Source organism: Rattus norvegicus, chromosome 14 (genome assembly GCF_036323735.1).
Source record: "Rattus norvegicus strain BN/NHsdMcwi chromosome 14, GRCr8, whole genome shotgun sequence".
In the NCBI taxonomy this organism is placed as follows: Eukaryota; Metazoa; Chordata; class Mammalia; order Rodentia; family Muridae; genus Rattus; species Rattus norvegicus.
In genome coordinates, this window is record NC_086032.1 from 5,217,062 (window position 1) to 5,238,130 (window position 21,069).

Consider the following 21,069-nt stretch of genomic DNA (forward strand, 5'->3'; position numbering starts at 1 on the left):
ATTCAGATCCAGGTGGACTAAGTCAATTTTTATCTTGTCTACATGGGTGGTTTACATCTTTATGAATTAGCAGTGAAACTATTGTGTGCATGTATTGTGGATTGAAAATGTAACATTTAGGGGCTGGGGATTTAGCTCAGTGGTAGAGCGCTTACCTAGGAAGCGCAAGGCCCTGGGTTCGGTCCCCAGCTCCGAAAAAAAAAAAAAAAGAACCAAAAAAAAAAAAAGAAAGAAAATGTAACATTTAAATAAGACTGATAAATTACAAGATTCTAGAACTTTGATTTTACCAGGCTACAGGGGATGTGAACAAAGTTCCCAGTAGGCAGAGAGACAGCCTAGAGAGGGCAGCTATAGAATACCTGGAGCTAGCATGGCATGGTGCCATGCTAGAATGGCCATTACAACTGATGTGTGTGTGTCAGGCATGGTAACAACCTGCCAAGGGGACAGTGTGAGAAAGCGTCTGGCAGAGAAAAAGCCTGAATGTGTGGCTCACGTGCCGGTAGCTGCCAAAATTTTTTTTATTTTTTACCGCAACACTCTTCAAACCATTCCATAAAATAGAAACAGAAGGAACACTATCTAATTTGTTCTACAAAGTCACAATTATGCTCATACCTAAACCACACGAAGACCCAACAAAGAAGTACTTCAGACCAATTTCCACTATAGATGCAAAAATACTCAATAAAATTCTCACAAACCAAATCCAAGAACACATCAAGATGATCATCCATCATGATCAAGTAGGCTTCATCACAGGGATGCAGGGATGGTTCAATATATGGAAATCCATCAATGTAATCCACCATAGAAACAAACTCAAAGAAAGAACCACATGATCTTCTCATTAGATGCTGAGAAAGCATTTGATAAAATTTAACATGCCTTCATGATAAAAATCCTGGGAAAATCAGGTATTCAAGGTCATACCTAAACATAGTAAAAGCAATATACAGCAAACCAGTAGCCAACATCAAACTAAATGAGATAAACTTGAAGCAATTCAAGTAAAATCAGGGACTAGACAAGGCTGCCCATTCTCTCCCTACTTATTCAATATAGTAGTTGAAGTCCTAGCCAGAACAATTAGACAACAAAAGGAGGTCAAAGGGATACAAATTGGAAAGAAGTCAAAATATCACTATTTACAGATGATATGATAGTATACGTAGGGACCCCCAAAATTCCATCAGAGGACTCCTAAACCTGATGAACAACTTCAGCAAAGTGGCTGGATATAAAATTAACTCAAATCAATAACCTTTCTCTATCCTCACAGGATAAAGAGGCTGAGATAGAAATGAGAAAAATGGTACCCTTCACAATTGTCACAAATAAAATAAAATACCTTGGTGTGACTCTAACCAAGCAAGTGAAAAATCTGTATGACAAGACCTTCAAGTGTCTGAAGAAAGAAATTGAAGATCTCAGAAGATGGAAAAATCTCCCATTGTCAGTAATTGGCAGGTTTAATATAGTAAAAAATGCCCAACTTGCTTTAAGCAATCTACAGATTCAATGTAATCCACATCAAAATTCCAAATCAATCTTTCATAGAACTAGAAAGAGCAATTTGCATATTCATTTGGATTAACCAAACCCCAGGATAGCAAAACTATCCTCAACAATAAAATAGATTCTGGGCAAGTCATCATCCCTGACCTAAATCTGTATTACAGAGCAATAATGATAAAAACTGTGTGGTATTGGTACAGAGACAGGCAGGTAGATCAATGGAATAGAATTGAAGACCCAGAAATAAAACCACACACTTACATACAATTGATCTTTGACAAAGAAATAAAAAATATACAATGGAAAAAAGAAAGCATCTTCAATAAATGGTGCTGGTCTAACAGGATGTCTGTTATAGATTTTCTATATATAGAAAAATGAAAGTGGACTCCTATTTGTCACCATGTACAAGCACAAAGCTGAAGTCCAAGCGGATCAAGGACCTCAACATAAAACCAGATACACTGAATCTAATAGAAGGGAAAGAGCCTTGAACTCATTGGCACAGGCAGAACTACCCTAAACAGAATTCCATGCTCTAAGATCAAGAATTGATAAATGGGACCTCATGAAACTGGAAAGCTTCTGTAAGGCAAAGAACATAGTCAATAAGATGAATCGGCATCCTACAGATTGGGAAAAAAACTTCACTAACTCATATCTGATAGAGGGCTAATATCCAAAATATATAAAGAACCCGAGAAGCTTGTCACCATGAAACCAAACAATCCAATCAAAAAATGGGGTATAGAACTGAACTGTGAATTCACAATAGAGGAATCTCTGAGAAGCACCTAAAGAAATATTCAAAGTTCTTAGTGATCAGATAAATACAAATCAAAACAACCCTGAGATTCCGCCATACACCAGTCAGAATGGTTAAGATCAAAACCTCAGTCAACAACATGTTGGTACTCCTCCATTGCTGGTGGGATTGCAAACTGGTTACAACCATTCTGGAAATCAATTTGGAGGTTCCTCAGAAAATTGGAAATAGACCTACCTAAAGATCCCACAATACCACTCTTAGGAATATACCCAAAGTATGCCCGTCCAGACCACGGGAGCACGTGTTCCACTATGTTTATTGGGGCCTTGTTTGTGAAAGGCAGAAGCTGAAAACAACCCAGACAGAAGAATGGATACAGAAAATGTGGCTCATTTACATAGTGGAATACTACTCAGCTATTAAGAACTAGGATATCCTGTTTTACAGGCAAATGGATGGAACTAGAAAATGTCATCCTGAGTGAGGTAACTCACACTCAAAAGGACATGCATGGTATGTTCTCACTAAAAGTGGATATTATTCAGGGGAAAAAGTACAGAATACCCAAGATACAGTCCACAGAACACAAAAAGGTCAACAGCTGGAGGGCCCAAGTGAGGTCGCTTCAGTTCCACCTGGGAGGGAGAAGAAAACAACCACTAGGGTGGGAGGGAGGGTCAGAGGAAGGAAAGGGGATATGGGTAGGGGGAGAGGGGAACATGATCTAGTACTGGGTGGGGGAAAAGGACTGAAGCCCAACAGAAATAATGGAAACAAGTAACCTCAGGAGGAAGGAGGTTGGGAGGACCCTTTAGAATGTACCAGAGACCTGGGAAATGAAAGACTCTGAGGACTCAAAGTGGGGATCCTATATGAAAGGTCCTACAGTGGGGAGGGGGAACTTATTGACTCTACCTCCAGCAGAAAGACAGGGCATCAAGTGAGGGGTGGGGTTGCTATCCCACAGCTAAAGATCTGACCCATCATTCTTCCTGACTGAAAGAAATGCAGGGATGGAAAGGGAGAAGAGCCTAAAGAAAAGAAGGTCCAGTGACAGGCCCGAAATGGGATCCAGCTCAAGAGGAGGCCCCAAGACCTGACACCATTACTGAAGTTATGGGGCATTCACAAAAAAGAACCTACTATGACTGCTCTCCAAAGACCCAACAAGCAGCTGAAAGAGTCAGATGCAGATATGTGTACCTAACAAAGGAACAGAAGCTACTGACCCCTTGAGTTAAATTAGGGAGAAGCAGGAGGAAGGTAAGGAGGGCAACACTGTAGATCAATTAACCTGGACCCCTGAGATCTCTGACACTGGATCACCACCCAGGCAACATACACCAGCTGAGATGAGGCCTTCAACGCATATACAACAGAGTACTCCTGGGTTTGGGTTCAGTCAGGGAAGATGCACCTCAAGAGACTGGAGGCCCCAGGAACTTTAGAGGTCTGGTGGGGTTGGTAGGGCAGGGGCATCCTTGTGGAGACAGGGTGAAAGGGTAGGGAGAGTGCAGGTGGGGGTGGGGAGGAAGTAGAGGATATGGAACTTTTGGGAAGGGCTGGACCAGGAGAATAAAATCTGGAGCATAAAAATAAATGAATAAATGGTAAATAAAATATAAAAATATAAATATAGAATTGAAGATCCAGAAATGAACCCACACACCTATGGTCACTTTATCTTTGACAAAGGAGGTAAAACTATCCAGTGGAAAAAAGATAGCATTTTCAACAAATGGTGCTGGTTCAACTGGAGGTCAGCATGTAGAAGAATGTAAATTGATCCATTCTTTTTTGTTGCTGTTGTTACACAAATGCCTTTGCAATTTTTTTTTACATTTTTTATTTGGATATATTATTTACATTTCAAATGTTATCCAGTTTCCCATCTAACAAACCCCTATCTCATTCTCCCTCCTTCTGCTATGAGTGTATTCTTCTACCCAACCACCCACCCCTTCAGGCCTCCCAGCCCTGACATTCCCCTACACTAGGGGTACCACAGTTGGCAGGACCAAGGGCTTCTCCTCCTATTGGTACACAAAAGGGCCATCCTCTGCTACATATGTTGGTTCTTCGTGTGATTTAGATATAAGCGTAATTGTGGCTTCATAGACTGAATTGGGTAATGTTCCATCGGTTTCTATTTTTCGGAATAGTTTGAAGAGTATTGATATTAGCTCTTCTTCGAAGGTCTGAAAGAATTCTGCACTAAATTTATCTGGTCCTGGGCTTTTTTGGTAGGGAGACTTTTAATGACTGCTTCTATTTCTTTAAGGATTAAGGGACTGTTAAGATGGTTTACTGATCCTGATTTAACTTTCGTACCTGGTATCTGTCTAGAAAATTATACATTTCCTCCACATTTTCTAGTTTTGTTGAGTATAGGCTTTTGTAGTAGGATTTGATGATTTTTTTAATTTCCTCAGCTTCTGTTGTTATGTCTCCCTTTTCATTTCTGATTTTGAAAGTTAGATACTGTCTCTGTGTCCTCTGGCTAGTCTGGCTAAGGGTTTATCTACCTTATTGTTTTTGTTTTGTTTTGTTTTGTTTCTTCAAAAAACCAGCTCCTGGTTTTGTTGATTATTTGTATAGCTCTTTTTGTTTCTACTTGGTTGATTTCGGCTGAGATCATTTTCTGCCTTTTACTCCTCTTCAATGTTTTTGCTTCTTTTTGCTCTAGAGCTTTCAGGTGTACAATCAAGCTGCTGATGTACGCTTTCTCCAGTTTCCATTTGGAGGCACTCAGAGCTATGAGTTTTCCTCTTAGCATTGCTTTCATCGTGTCCCATAAGTTTGGGTATGTTGTGCCTTTATTTTCTTTAAATTCTAAAATGTCTTTTATTTCTTTATTTCTTTCTTGACCAAGTTATCACTGAGTAGAACATTGTTCAGGTTCCATGTGTATGTGGGTTCTCTGTCATTTCTGTTATTGAAGTCCAGCCTTTGTGGTGATCTGATAGGATGCATGGAATTATTTCGATCTTATTTCTGTTGAGGCTGGTTTTGTGACCGATTATATGGTCAATTTTGGTGAAGGTACCATGAGGTACTGAGAAGGTATATTCTTTTGTTTTAGGATGAAATGTTCTATAAATATCTGTTAAATCCATTTGGTTCTTCTGTTAGTTTCTCTATGTCTCTATTTAGTTTCTGTTTCCATGATCTGTCCATTGATAAGAGTGGGTTGTTGAAATCTCTTACTATTATTGTGTGAGGTGCAATGTGTGATTTGAACTTTAGTAAGGTTTCTTTTATGAATGTAGGTGCCCTTGCATTTGGAACTCAGATATTCAAAATTGAGAGTTCATCTTGGTGGAGTTTTCCTTTGATGAGTATGAATTACACCCTTCCTTATTCTTTTTGATAACTTTTCATTGAAAGTCAATTTTATTGGATATTAGAATGGCTGCTCTAGCTGTTTCTTGGGACCATTTGCTTGGAAAATTTGTTTTCAAGCCTTTTACTCTGAGGTAGTGTCTGTCTTTGTCACTGAAGTGTGTTTCCTGTAAGCAACAAAATGCTGGGTCTTGTTTATGTATCCAGTCTGTTAGTCTATGTCCTTTTATTGGGGAATTGAGTCAATTGATGTTAAAAGATATTAAGGAGTAGTAATTGTGGTTAGATGTGGAATTGTGTTTGTGTGGCTATCTTCTTTTGGGTTTGTTGCAAGTAGATTACTTTCTTGCTTTTCATAGGGTGTTGTTTCCCTCCTTGTGCTGGAGATTTCCATATATCACCCTTTGTAGGGCTGGATTTGTGGAAAGATATTGTATAAATTTGGTTTTGTCATGGAATATTTTGGTTTCTTTAGGATCTGAATGACATCTGTCCATTTCATGATCTCTGTTGAAAAGTGTGGTTCAATTCTGATAGGTCTGCCTTTATGTGTTACTTGATGTTTCCTCCTAACTGCTTTTAATATTCTTTGTTTGTTTTGCGCATTTGGTGTTTTAACTATTAAGTGACAGGAGTAATTTCTTTTCTGGTCCAGTCTATTTGGAGTTCTGTAGGCTTATGTGTTTGTGGGCATCTCTTTCTTTATATTATGGAAGTTTTCTTCTATAATTTTATTGAAGATATTTACTACCTCTTCACTCTCTTCTATACCTATTATCCTTAGGTCGATCTTCTCACTGCATTCTGGATTTCTTGGATGTTTTGGGTTAGGAGCCTTTTCGCATTTTGCATTTCCTTTTACTGTTGTGTCAGTGTTTTCTATGGTATCTTCTGCACCTGGGGTTCTTGCTTCTATCTCTTGTATTCTGTTGGTGATGCTCACATCTATGATTCCTGATCTCTTTCCTAGGTTTTCTATCTCCAGAGTAGTCTCCCTTTGTGATTTTTTTATTGTTTCTATTTCCATTTTTAGATTCTAGATAGTTTTTCCTCAATTCCTCTACCTATTTGGTTGTGTTCTCTTGTATTTCTTTAAGGGAGTTATTCATGTCCTTCTTAAAGTCCTCTATCATCACCATGAGATATGATTTTAACTCCGAATCTTACTTTACAGGTTTTATGGGGTATCCACAACTTGCTGTAGTGGGAGAACTGGGTTTTGATGATGCCATGTAGACTTGGTTTCTGTTGCTTATGTTCTTTTGCTTACCTCTCAGCACCTGGTTATATCTAGTGCCTGCACTAGCTGTTTCTGATTGGAGCCTGCCCTTCTTGTGATCCTTGTGTCAGAACTCCTCAGATTCCAGGTATCTTTATGATCCTGTGATTCTGGGATCCTGTGATCCTGAGTGCGTCAGAGCTCCTGGGAGACAAGCTGCCTCTGGGATACTGATGTCCTGGTATGACCAAGCTCCTGAGGTCCTGTTGTGTCAGCACTCCTGGGAGCCAATCTTTCATTGGGTGTTTCAGGAGTGGGTGGGGGGAGGCCAGATCCTTGAGTTTGTTCTGGGCAGATACAACCTGGAAGGAACCCATATCTCTGGGTGTGTGTGTTTGTATTTCCCTGGTTCCTATGTAGTTCCCAGTTATGCTTGGTGTTGGGGCAGATGCTGTGGCCTCAACTGTGTCTTTGAGTGTGTCAGAACTCCAGTGCTTCTGGGTGTGTCTGATCTCCTGGGAGTCAAGCTTCCTCTATAAGGCTGTGTTTGTGATCCTTGGCCTGTTAGTGCACATATGATCCTGTGTTCCTTTGATCCTGGGCGAGTTAGAGCCCCTGGGTGACGGGCTTCCTCTGGGTGTTGTGTGAATGGGTGTGGAACCAGCACCCAAGGTCTGCCCAGGGCACAAGATCAGACCGGAAGGGACCCATGTGGCTGCCTGGGCAGGGCTTCCCAAGTCCCTCTAGAATGTCTTTTTTGTTTGTTTGTTTGTTTGTTTTTTGTTTTTTTTTTTAGATTTATTTATTTATTATATATAAGTACACTGTAGCTGTCTTCAGACACACCAGAAGAGGGCATCGGATCTCTTTACAGATGGTTGTGAGCCACCATGTGGTTGCTGGGAATTGAACTCATGACCTCTGGAAGAGCAGTCGGGTGCTCTTAACCGCTGAGCCATCTCTCCAGCCCTGTTTGTTTGTTTTTTAATGACTCTAAAGATTACTAATCTGTCCAAAAGATTTAGGATATTGGTTACATTCACAGGGTTTTTCTCTTGTATGTGTTCATTTATGTCTTTGATCATGACAGGGAAAGGATAGTTAGAATATTGTTACAATTAATTGAGCCTTTCTTTAGTATGTATTCTTTTATGCTTTGGAAGATCACTGTAACTTGCAAAGGCTTTATCACATTGGTTACATTGACAGGAATTTTCAGTAGTATGTGATTTTTATTCCTTTGAAAATCTGGGTTTTGTGCAAAGGCTTTCCCACATTGGTTGCATGCATAGGGCTTCTTACCAGTATGAGTTCTTTTATGGCTTTGCAGACAGCTATGAAATGTAAAGGCTTTATCACATTGCTTACATTCCCAGGAATTCTCAGCAGTACATGTTTGTTTTAGGACTTTGAACATTTCAATTTTTGCATAGAATTTGCCACATTGGAGGTGCATAGGGCTTCTCTCGAGTATGCATTTTTCTATGACTTTGAAGACTGTGATGAACAAAGGTTTTACCACATTGGTTACATACACAGGGCTTCTCTCCAGTATGAGTTCTTTTGATTGCAGACTGCTATGAAATGAAAAGGTTTTAGTATGTTAGTCACATGTATAGGGCTTATCATCTCTAGTATTAGAGCTCTTTTATGGCTTTGCAGACTGCTATGACATGCATAGGGTTTACAGTAGTGGTTACATTCATAGGTCTTCTCTCCAGTATGTTTTTATGACTTTGAAGATCATTGTGATGGGCAAAGGTTTTACCACATTGCTTACATGCATAGGGCTTCACTCCAGTATATGCTCTTTTATAGACTTGCAGATTGGTATGCCATGAAAAGCCACATGAAATACCACAATTGTTACATTCCTAGGGCTTCTCTCTAGTATGTGTTCTTTTATGTCTTTGAAGATGGCTGCATTGAGCAAAGGCTTTACCACATTGGTTACATTCATAAGGCTTCTCCCCAGTATGTGTCCTTTCATGGCTTTGAAGATGTTGGTTATGAGCAAAGGCTTTACCACATTGGTTACATTTATAGTGCTTCTCTCCAGTATGTGTTCTATTATGGCTTTGAAGATAGCCATGATTAGCAAAGGCTTTGCCACATTGGTTACATGAATAGGGCTTCTCTTAAGTATGTAATCTTTTATGCCTTTGAAGAGCACCGTGATGGGCATAGACTTTACCACACAAGTTACATGAGTATGGCTTCTCTCCAGTGTGTGTTCTTTGATGGCGTCGCAGGTTAGAGTGAAATGAAAAGACTTTACCACAATGGTTACACGCATAGGGCTTCTCTCCAGTATGTGTTCTTTTATGGATCTGCAGAGTTCTGTGGTATGCAAAGACTTTACCACAATGGTTACATACATAGGGCTTCTCTCCCATATGTGTTCTATTATGGATTTGCAGAGTGCTGTAACATGCAAAGGCTTTACCACATTGGTTACATTCATAGGGTTTCTCTCCAGTATGCCTTCTTCTATGGCTTTGAAGATGGCTGTGATTAGAGAAAGCTTTACCACATTGGTTACATTCATAGGGCTTCTCTCCAGTATGTGTTCTTTTATGGCTTCACAGAGTGCTGTAACATGCAAAGACTTTATTACATTGGTTACATTCATAGGGCTTCTCTCCAGTATGTATTCTTTTATGTCTTTTCAGAGCGCTGTACCATGCAAACTCTTTATTACATTGGTTACATGCATAGGGCTTCTCTCCAGTATGCTTTCTTCTATGGTTTTGAAGATAGCTATGTCTAGAAAAAGCTTTGCCACACTGGTTACATTCATAGGGCTTCTCTCCAGTATGTGCTCTTTTATGTCTTTTCAGAGCGCTGTACCATGCAAAGACTTTATTACATTGGTTACATGCATAGGGTTTCTCTCCAGTATGCTTTCTTCTATGGTTTTGAAGATAGCTGTGTCTAGAAAAAGCTTTACCACACTGGTTACATTCATAGGGCTTCTCTCCAGTATGAGTTCTTTTATGGCTTCGCAGAGTGCTGTAACATGCAAAGACTTTACAACATTGGTTACACTCATAGGGTTTCTCTTCACTATGTCTTCTTTTATGGCATTGCAGATGACTGTGGCATACAGAGGCATTACCACACGGATTAAAAACATTAGGTTTCCCTCCTATTTCTGTTCCTCTATTTATTTGAACACTACTGTAGTATACAAAGTCTTCAGTAAGTGTTCTTTTATGTGTATGAAGATCATTGTGACTTGCAAACACTTTTTTGTATTGTACACCTTCATAGGATTTCTCTCCAGTCTGAATTCTTTCATTCCAGTGAAGATGCCTGTAATATACAAAATCTTCATCACTTTGCATATATTCAGAGTTTCTCTACAATATGAATTCCTTCATGCTTGTGTATATAACAGGCACATATGGACAGTTTATTCCATTTAGTATACTAGTCAATATTTTTTTTATCTGTATGAATTGATTTTACACTATTTACTAAATGTTAAGAGGAATCAGATAAATGTTTCTCATTTTCATTATATCCATGGTGTTTTCTCTCATCAAGGTTTGTTTTATATCTTACCTGTGATAGTAAGAGCATTGATTTCACACTTATAGCATTCTTTTCCTTTGTAGGATTTTCACATTGTTTTAGGGTTCTCTACATTCACAGAACTTATGGGTAGTCTCTATATAGTAAGAGAATTGGTTGATGACTTACACTCTGTAGTTCAACTCCCCAACAATGGTCAGCAGCAGCTGTGAATCAAAGTCCAAGGATCTAGCAGTGGCTCAGTCCCACAAGGTAGGTGGGGGAAAAAGAGAGACTCTTCCTTCTTCCAATGTCCTTATGTAGATCCACAGCAGGTGTGTTCCAGATTAAAGGTGTGTACCACCACGCCTGGATCTGGGACTTGCTTTGTCCCAAATGACCTTGAACTCAGAGATCTCCTTGCCTTAGGCTCCTGGGACTCATAGCCACTTTTCCTCATGATCTCTATACCAAGATCCAGGTCAGAAACTTGTATCTCCCAGCTTCAAGATCAGGATCAAAGGGGAGCCTTCCTCTGGAAGTTAACAACCAGGAATAGCCACTACAATTCACCCTTTGTCAACTTGACACAAATATCTCATGTCCACATGAAACAATAACAAGGTCATGAATACGCCTAACATGATATAACTATTCCTTATACAATCACAAATGAACTTGTAAATTTACAATTGCACAATGTCCCTTGGGAACATTCTTTTAGTATTGAAACTTGAATACCAATTGATGTTAAAGTAATTGGAAGAAAGAAAAATAAGTTCTTAACAAAATAAAACAGAAGAAGCTTCATACTTCTTTATAAACCTCGTTTCTGAAACTGGTTACATGGCCTTAGCTAGTATTTATACCTACTTTCCTCTACTACCCATTCTGTATTTCCTCCACCCTCTGCAAGTACCTCAGCAGGTCTTACCTCTTTTCCTCGAGGAGTCACCCATACCTTCATTCCTGATGGGTCTACGTCCTTTGCTACCTGCTTGGATTAGGCTATTGTAGTTTCCCATTGACTTTAATCACACGATCTTAAGGGATCTCCTGCACTCCAGACATAATCCTTCTTACCTCCATTGTAGATCCATGGTAACCTGGACCTATCACCTCTCCTATCACTGCTATTCCTTTCTTAGCCTGTTGGATTAAAGGCATTAGAAGCCCAAAATGACCAGGGGGGAGTCTGAGCTTCCAGTTCAGTGGATTGTTTGCTGTGACTCCTGGTAGGAACACTCCCCACTCTGGAACCAAAACTTCTAGGCCAGCAGAACCTAGAGTTGTGGGGACAGGAAGCAAAAATTTTCCTAGAGGGTCACTATGAGTGATAGTAAGAGGAACTATCCAAAAGCCCTTGATTCCTGGACCCATGGATTCTGGCTATGGGAGAAACTGTACCATATATCAGATGCTGATTTAAAGCATATACTGTCTTCTGAAGATCTTTGCCCCAGCCCTCCAGGCTGCTGCCACCTAACTGGCGCTGTAATTGCCTCTTCAAAGGGCCATTCCATCTTTCTATCAGACCAGCTGCTTTAGGATCATGGGGAACATGGTAAGACTAGTGGATTCCATGATCATGGGCCCGCTGTTGCACTTCTCTGGCTGTGAAATGAGTTACTGGATAAGAAGCAATACTGTGTGGAATACCATGATGATGGATAAGGCATTCTATAAGTCCATGGATGGTGGTTTTGGCAGAAGCATTACGTGCAGGAAGGGCAAATCCATCATCAGAATAAGGATCTACTCCAGTAAGAACAAAACATCCTACAGAGGAAGTGGTCCAATGTAGTCAACCTGCCCTCAGGTTGTTGGCTGGTCAGCTCGAGTAATGGTGCCATATCTGGGACTCAGTGTTGGTCTCTGCTGTTGGCAGATCTGGCATTCAGCAGCAGCTATATGAGTCAGTGAACAATCATACATCTGGCCATTTCTTCGTCCAAATAAACTGTAATACCATGTGTACTGCCCGAAGTTTTGCCCATTATGAAGATTTTCCTTCACCTGTATCTTTGAGGGTTGTCCCAGAAAGGGGTTATAATGCTGCAGCTGTCCACTTCTGGGTGGTGCCGGCATAACATACAGAGCCATCAGTAAACCAGGTCCTGGTCTTCTCTTCTTCAGTCAGCTGATCATAGGGAACACCCCATGAGGCTATAGATGCATGCTTGCCAGCAGATGGCATTGTAACAGGAGTAGAAGTCATAGGCATTTGAACAACTTCTTCCTGTAACTTGCTTGTGCCTTCAAGGCCTACCCAGGCCAGACCACATATATACCACATTCATTTGATAATAGACTGCTACTGTGCACCTCCTACTTTATGACTTGGAGGGTCTGATAACACCCAGCTCATATTGGGCACTTCAGGCCACATGGTAATTTGGTATCCTATTGTCAAACATTCAGTTTCCACCAAGGCTCAATAGAAGGACAAGAACTGTTTTTCCAAGGGAGAATAATTGTCTGCAAATGATGGTAGAGCTTTGCTCCAAAACCACAAAGGTCTCTTCTGTGATTCAACTACAGAGGTCTGCCAGAGGTTCCAAACAGCATCTCTATCTCCCACTGACACCTCAAGTATGATTGGGTCAGCTGGATCATGTGGTCCAAGTGGCAGAGCAGCCTGAATAGCAGCCTGGACTTGGTGAAGAGCTTTCTCCTGTTCCAGGCCCCACACAAAGCCAGCAGCTTTCCAAGTCACTTGGTAAATGGGCCTGAGTAACACACACACGTGAGGAATGTGCTGTCTCCAGAATCTAAATAAAACCACTAAATGTTGTGCTTCTTTCTTGGTGGTGGGAGGGGCCAGGTATAATAACTTATCTTTCACCTTAGAAGGAACATATATGCATGCCCCATACCACTGGACTGATAAGAATTTCACTGATGTAGATGGTCCTTGAATTTTGGTTGTATTTCCCATCCTCTGATCTGCATATGTGTTACCAATGAATCCAAAGCGGTTGCTACTTCCTGCGTACTTGGTCCAATCAGCATAATGTCATCAATATAGTGCACCAATGTGATATTTTGTGGAAGAGAAAAACAATCAAGATCCCTTCTAAATAAGTTATGACACAGGGCAGGAGAGTTAATATATCCTTCTGGTGGTCCTTATGGACAGGTACTAAGAAGAAAGCATTTGCTGGATCAATAGCTGCACACCAGGTTCCTGGAGATGTGTTAATTTGCTCAAGTAATGAAACTACGTCTGGTACAGCAGCTGCAGTCAATAGTCAACTGTCATTCTCCATGACTCATCTGTCTTCTGCACTGACAAGATAGGAGAGTTAAAGGGAGATGTGGTGGGAACCACCACCCCTGAATCTTTTAAGTCCTTGATAGTGGCGGTAATTTCTGCAATTCCTCCAGGAATACGATACTGTTTTTGATTCACTATTTTCTTTGGCAAAGGCAACTCTAAAGACTTCCATTTAGCCTTTCCAACCATAATAGCCCCCACTCCACAGGTCAGGGAACCAATGTGAGAATTCTGCCAATTTCTAAGTAAATCTATCCCAATTATACATTCTGGAACTGGGGAAATGACCACAGGATGTGTTCAGGGACTTACTGGACCTACTGTGAGTCGGACATCAGTCAAAACTCCATTCATCACCTGTCCTTCATAAGCCCCTACTTTAACTGGAGAGTCACAATGTATCTTGGGGTCTCCTGGAATCAGTGTCAATTTAGAACTAGTATCCAATAGACCACAGACAGACTGATTATTTCCTTTCCCCCAGTGTACATTACCCTTGTAAAAAGCTGTAGGTCCCTCTGGGTTAGAACTGGAGAAAGGCTAACAGCAAAACTTTTAGGTGTCTTATCAAGATCCTTCCTTAGGGGAACCTGGCCACCCCGTCATTCAAGGGGTTCTACATCTGCAAACTGGTTCAAGTCTGGAAACTGATTCACTGGCCAAGATTGCCTTTTTCCACAATCCAATGTAGCCTTTCTGTCAATTGCTTTGAAATTCTTTTTTGCTTACACAGATCAAACAGATTCGCATTGGGCTTCCTATCCATTTCATGCCTGGAAACACCATGCCTAATTAGCCAGTACCAATGGTCTGAATGAGACCATTATAAATTTCACCTCTCCTGTGCTGGCCATTATGGGCTATGTCATTATAAACATTTTGGCTATGCTGTCCATTATAATAACTACGATCACCTTGTTCCTGGCGATTCAATGCTGCCACCTGGCCCTTGTTACCTCAGGGCCCAATTAAACCCACTGCATTTAATTCATCTAATTGAGCAGCAGCATCTCCAACCCTAAGGTCACACACAAGGAAAAGGGCAAGAACAAAACCCTTCAAATATGCTGGTGCCTCTCACTAGTTTGAGTCTTATAGGATTTGTGAAGGGCATATTTCTGGGCCTTCCCATTGTGGAGGATTAGGTTTTAAACATTTCTACTCTAGCATTTTCCCTGAACCTTAAAATCCATTCATCAACACTAAGTGAAGGGACAGCAGGCATCTCCAACTCCTTTTCAGTAGGCCATTGGTTGATAAAGGCTTCAACGAAACATTCAAACAAACTTCTGACACCCTTTCTTTTAACTGTGCAAGCTTCCATATTAAACCCAGAATCTCCACTCAGAGGGCCCATGTCAATAAACTCAGCCTGATCTAGTTTTATGTTCCTTCTACCATTACCCCAGACCCTTAAAATCCATTCCCACACATATTCCCCAGACTTCTGCTTGAATGCATTAGCAAACTCATTAAGCTCCTTAGTAGTGTAGCGCATTTCCTCATGGACTACACTTCCTATCTCCCCTCTAGGGGCCTGTTTTGCCTTGAGTCTGATTATGGGTCTAGAAGAAAACTATTGGTGGGCATTGAGAAACATGAACATTGTCTTGTCTGGCATTTTCTTCATCAAAAGTCACTGCTGGTTTATCAGACTCTGAGGGATTAATTTCCTCATGTGGAAGAGGCATTATTTCAAGGGGTGGGGCTGAGGGCACTACTTCCTCAGGTGGGGTGAACCATTGAGAATCTGAAGATTCAAAATTCTCAGCTTAAATAGGTTCCTCCCTCACATCCCCATCCCAAATTGTAAGAAGATCCCATTCTTTACCAATTAATGCTCTTAAACTGCTGACACCCTCTGAGGCTAAGACTTGAATTTTTGCTGTAATTCACCCAACCTTACAATGAGGTCTTCAGTTTGATTTTCTGCAACTATAGGCCTATCCTCTATGGCCGCTGGAGAGAAGATTGTCTTCAAGGATACACTTAGAAACCTTGATTGTTTACTTGCATCTGGAGCCATTCGATTTTATCATATAGCTCATTCTTTTCTTTCATCAATTTTTCTGGAGATATTAAGAGCAACAAGCCAGCAAAATCATTTTCCAATGTTCTACAAGTTGGGGAAACTTGTGGAAAGTTTTGTTCACCGTATCACCTAATTCATGAAGATAATCAAAGGCACTAGTTTCTTTAAGTTTGAAACATAGTTTCAACCACAAATCTTCAATATTTCCAAGCTCCCAGGAATGAGAGTATCTGGTTTCAGTAGTTGAAGGTACTGGTGAATTATTAAGCCAACTCCAAAGTATTAAAAGATTCATCCTTATACTTCTGCTCCTCTAGAACCACTCCTGGTACCAACTTGGCTTAGTCAGGGTTCTGTAGAGTCACAGAACTTATGGGTGTTTCTATATAGTAAGAGAATTGGCTGATGACTTACATATAGTCTGTAGTCCAACTCCCCAACAATGGTCAGCAGTAGCTGTGAATGAAGCCCAAGAATCTAGCAGAGGCTCAGTCCCACAAGGTAGTTGAGGGGAAAAGGGAGACTCTTCCTTCTTCCAATGTCCTTATGTAGGTCTCCAGGAGAAGGTGTGTCCCAGATTAAAGCTGTGCAACACCACGCCTGGGTCTGGGACTTGCTTTGTCACAGATGACCTTGAATTCCTGGCCTTAGTCTCCTTGGATTCATAGCCACTTTGCCTCAAGATCTCCAAGATCCAGGTCAGAAACTTGTATCTCCCAGCCTCAAGATCAGAATCAAAGGTGAGCCTTCCAATTCTGGATTGTAGTTCATTCCAGATATAGTAAAGTTGACAACCAGGAAAAGCCGCCACACACATATTTGACAAAACTACAGGAACCTACAGCTTTACCTCAAGATGGCATTCATAAACTTTCCTATAGTGTGGGCCATTCAACATTTGCAACTTCAACCAGGATGCACAGAAAATTTCTCTGTTACTAATACTCATAGGTAATTTCTGCAGTGTGAGTCTTTTGATGTATGCAAAATGAATTTGGAAAAATCAATTAACTGTTAAATGGTATCATGTTCAACAAATCTACACTAAGTGGGGAACACTATCTTCTAATTGTACTGGGACAGAGATAGGAAAAGTGTTTTTGTCTGTCAATGTCCTTTAGGCATAGAGTTGTTGATCCTTTACATAGAATAGAATAGAACAGAACAGACCAGAACAGACCAGACCAGACCAGACCAGACCAGAACAGAACAGAACAGAATAGAATAGAATGATAGATAGATAAACAGACAGAAAGACTGACAGACAGATAGGCAGGCAGCCAGGCAGCCAGGCAGGCAGCCAGTAAGAGAGATGAGAAGATATGTATACAAATAGCTAAAGAGATATACAGATAGATGGATAGATGAGAGATAGAGATAGATTTACCTTGATAAAGATAGATATAATTATATATCTGTCCCCTATAATCTGCCTCTGAAAGGAAGAATAACAAACAAAATGTATCCACATTGCATTCACACACTTTGAAACTTTTTGCTCTTCATAGACATGTGGTATTTTGATTAAGTTTTCTCTACATCTTCTTTAACCTTCTTGAAATGCCCCTCTCACTAAAGTTAAGCAGCTTATTACAAATAACAACAATCTACAAATAAGTAACATCTGCTTTACTATGCACTATTTGCTTACTCATAGCTTTCGGATATATAAGCATCACATGTTCAACATGTACACTACTACTATGTCTTAGTGTTATAAAACTAAGCAAACTGACATTTCGACAGAGTAGCTCTAAGGGAGCTGTAATTGAAATGCTACTATTTGTTAAGGCATTGTTTCCATGTATTCTATCTTAAAGGAATGCCTTGCAAACACAAATCGACAACAGAAGCACATGCATTTGTAAGAATTTAATAACCAATATCCTTAAAGCTCTGCTGATTTAGAGTGATGCTCTTAACTAAAACTTCAAGAAAACATTAAGATTTCTTGAGGGGCATATTTGGATCAGAACGTATGTAAAAATTACCTTCCATTTCTTCTAAAATTTTGACAATATTCTTCAATACCGTGGTCTTCCCAGTAATAGCCTGAAAGATAGTAACAGAAAAAATGTATGACACATTATTAGAATTTAGGGAAATTTTATGGTACTATCATCTTAAGGGAACATTAGAACCATGCCTGATTCATTCATCTTGTTTTTTTTTTTTTTCAGCTGGGGACCGAACCCAGGGCGCTTGCTAGGCAATTGCTCTATCAATGAGCTAAATCCCCAGCCCCCTGATTCATTCATCTTACCCTCGCTCCTTCTCAATTGAAATTATAGAAGAGGATCAATAACAACAACAAAAGCAATCAAACAAAAAAGTTGTCCCCCTATCTTAAAAAAGGAAAGAACAATAACAGCCTTACCTACAGCAGTGAGGTTCCCGTAGGTCTCCAGCATCACATCTTTGTAGAGACTCTTCTGGGAAGGATCCAGCAAAGCCCATTCTTCCCGAGTAAAGTTGATATGCACATCCTCATAGGTAACTGCCTTCTGCAATATCATATTCATGTGCACAAAAGAAAGCATGCTGTTCACATATTGAACATGGATAGTTCATTGACAATATATTCACATTATTCTGGTGTTTTCCCCACTTATTTAATGATAGAAAAGTTATAACGTTATCACTAATTCATTGTAGAAGGAAACTGAATAATGAGGTTCAAAACTCTCACTTCTTCACCTTTTGAATAAGATAGACCCTTGCAAGGGAAATGCCAATCAAGAGACATAAAGAGACCAGTAAATAGAATAACAATGCTAAGCACACATCATAGATGCTGTATAAATAATTACTAACTACAAAAGCACCGAGCCTTTGGTAAGATGGCCATTTTTACTATGAATTCTGTCTATTCATGATCATGGAAGATCTTTCCATCTTTTGAAATCTTCTTCAATTTCTTCCTTCAGAGATTTGAAGTTCTTGTCATACAACTCTCTCACTTGCCTGTTAGAGTTACAAAAAGATACTTTATATCATTGGTGGCTATTATAAAAGGTATTGTTTCTCTTGTTACTTCCTCTGCCCAGTTATCCTTTGTATAAAGGAGGGCTACGGTTGTGTTTTAGTTAATTTTGTGTTCAGTCACATTGCTGGGTATCAGCTGCAGGAACGCTGATAGAATTTTGGAGTCACTCACTTATACTATCAGATCATCAGTAAACAGCTCTACTTTGACTTCTTCCTTTCCAATTTGTATCTCCTTCATCTCATTTAGTTTTTTTGATTTCTAAATCTAGAAATTCAAGTACTATATTGAATAGATAGGGACAGAGAAGGCCACCTTGTTTTGCCTTGATTACATTGGAATTGCTTTAAGGTTCTCTCCATTTATATTGATGTTGGCTACTGGCTTGCTTTAAATAGTTTTGAATATGTTTACCTCAGAATTCTCTAGAACATGAAGGGATCTTGGATTTTATCAAATGTTTGCTGTGCTATATTCCTAGAGCTTTATCCTAGATGCTGGAAACTGGAAACAACCTATCTGTTCCTTGAGTGAAGAATGAATAAAGAAAATGCGGTACGTCTACACAATGGATTACTATTCACCTACTAAAAACAAAGACATCATAAATTTGCTGGCAAATGGAAGGAACTTGACGATATAATCCTGAGTGTGGTAACCCAGTCCCCATAGGACATGGATGGTACTCACTTATCAGTAAACACTCGCTGGATCATACAGGGACCATGCTACACTCCACAGACACAAGGAAGCTAAACAAGAAAGTCGGTCCAAGCAAGGATGCCTAAATCCCACACAGAGGAAGGAATAAAACGGTCATGAGAGGAATGTGGAGGTGAGGACCTGGAATGGAGAGGGAATGGGAAGGAGAATGGGGGTTCAGGAAGGATCAGGTGTGGAAAAGGACAGGAGAAATGGCAAGATGGCCAGAAAATGACTATAATTGCACCGGACAGAGGTGAGGAAGTGGGGAACATCACCAGGGAGAGACAGAAACCTAGGATAACTGAAGCAATCAAGAACCAATGTGGGTGACCTTAGCTGTAATTCACTACACTGGGGATATCAAGCCTGAAGAGGATACCTTTTGTCACCAAGCAGGGATCCCAGTAGTACAATAGAGAGACCAACCCACTCCCACTAATGTCAACTCAAAATGTATCCTGTCTACAACAAATGCACGCATAGGGAATGGAGGACTGAGGGAATGGACAACCAATAACCAGCCCGATGTAAGACCCATTCCATGGGCAAGCACCAACCCCTAACACTGTTAATGTTATACTTGCAGACAGGAGCATGTTGTCCTCCAAGAAGTTTCACTCCGCACTAGAATCAGACAGTTATAGATAACCCTAGCCAAACAGTTAAAGAATAAGAAGAAGCATTGTGGACCTCTCAGGAGAGAGGAACTCCACCAGAAAACCAAAAGAATCAACCAGCCTAGGCCTTTGGGGTTCTCATAGTTTTAACCAACAACCAAGGAATATACGTGGGCTGAACATATGTTGCAGTAAAAAATAAAAAGTGTGCGACTGGTTCCCTCATGTACGCTGGCGGTTGTGCTCTCACTAGTTCCGGCTCCAGCAGGCAACTGGAACTAGTACTAATTTATCTTAGCAGCTCCCCGATGTCCCCCACAGTAGTCTCTGATCCAGGTGGGTCTCTGCCATGCCAGTTTCATACAGAGACCGCCTACCTCGAGGCTCTCTTACTGCGGACTCTGCTCACATTTCCAGCATCCACCCCCTCGCTGTCCCAGCAGCAGCTACCCTCTCGTAACTCTCTGCCTCTGCTCTGTTTACATTTCTAACATCCAGCACCTAATAAGTTATGGCAGAAACTCCCAAAAACCCTTTAAAATCAAGACTCAACAAACTGTAACCCAACAATCAGATTTATATGTTAAATTCTCAATTCACAATACATCCACACAATAAACTTACAACCAATTAATAAGGATATAAACCACCCACCTAGATAAGATAAATTTGCCTACAGAAATCCATCCCAGCTACCTTGGCAATTCAAGACCACCTGGGGTCATCGTTGCTGTCTCCATCTTGATTCTCCTCCCTTCTCCTTCTCTCCTGCCTTACAAAAACTTTGTCCCCGCCTTATTTTTTTTACTGTCTCATTCTGGCCTTGACCTCACTTGTGCTAGCCCTCACCTGCATATAGACATCAACCTACAGACCCATGCCTCCCTGCTCACATGGAGTAGATGTGCAGCTGGGCCTTCCTCGGATCCCAAACAACTGCAACAGGGGCTACGCCAAAAGCTCTTGTCTATACATGGGATATGGGTTTGCTGTTATTGTTTTTCCCCAGCTCCACGGCCTTATCTGGCCTCAGTGCCAGAGGAAGTGCCTACCCTAAAATAGAACTGATGTGCCACGGTTGGGAA

General features: G+C 40.6%; 1 protein-coding gene across 1 annotated transcript in view; it reads right to left on the reverse strand.

The window, feature by feature from the left end:
* The window catches only part of Zfp658l1 (zinc finger protein 658-like 1), a 48,763-nt gene that overhangs the window by 22,880 nt on the left and 4,814 nt on the right, over positions 1–21,069 (reverse strand). The window contains exons 2-3 of the mRNA NM_001177909.1: positions 18,054–18,180; positions 17,668–17,728 (exon numbers count right to left, since the gene is read on the reverse strand). Of these exons, the coding sequence (NP_001171380.1) occupies positions 17,668–17,728; positions 18,054–18,180 (188 nt within the window). The remainder of the gene's footprint in view (positions 1–17,667; positions 17,729–18,053; positions 18,181–21,069) is intronic.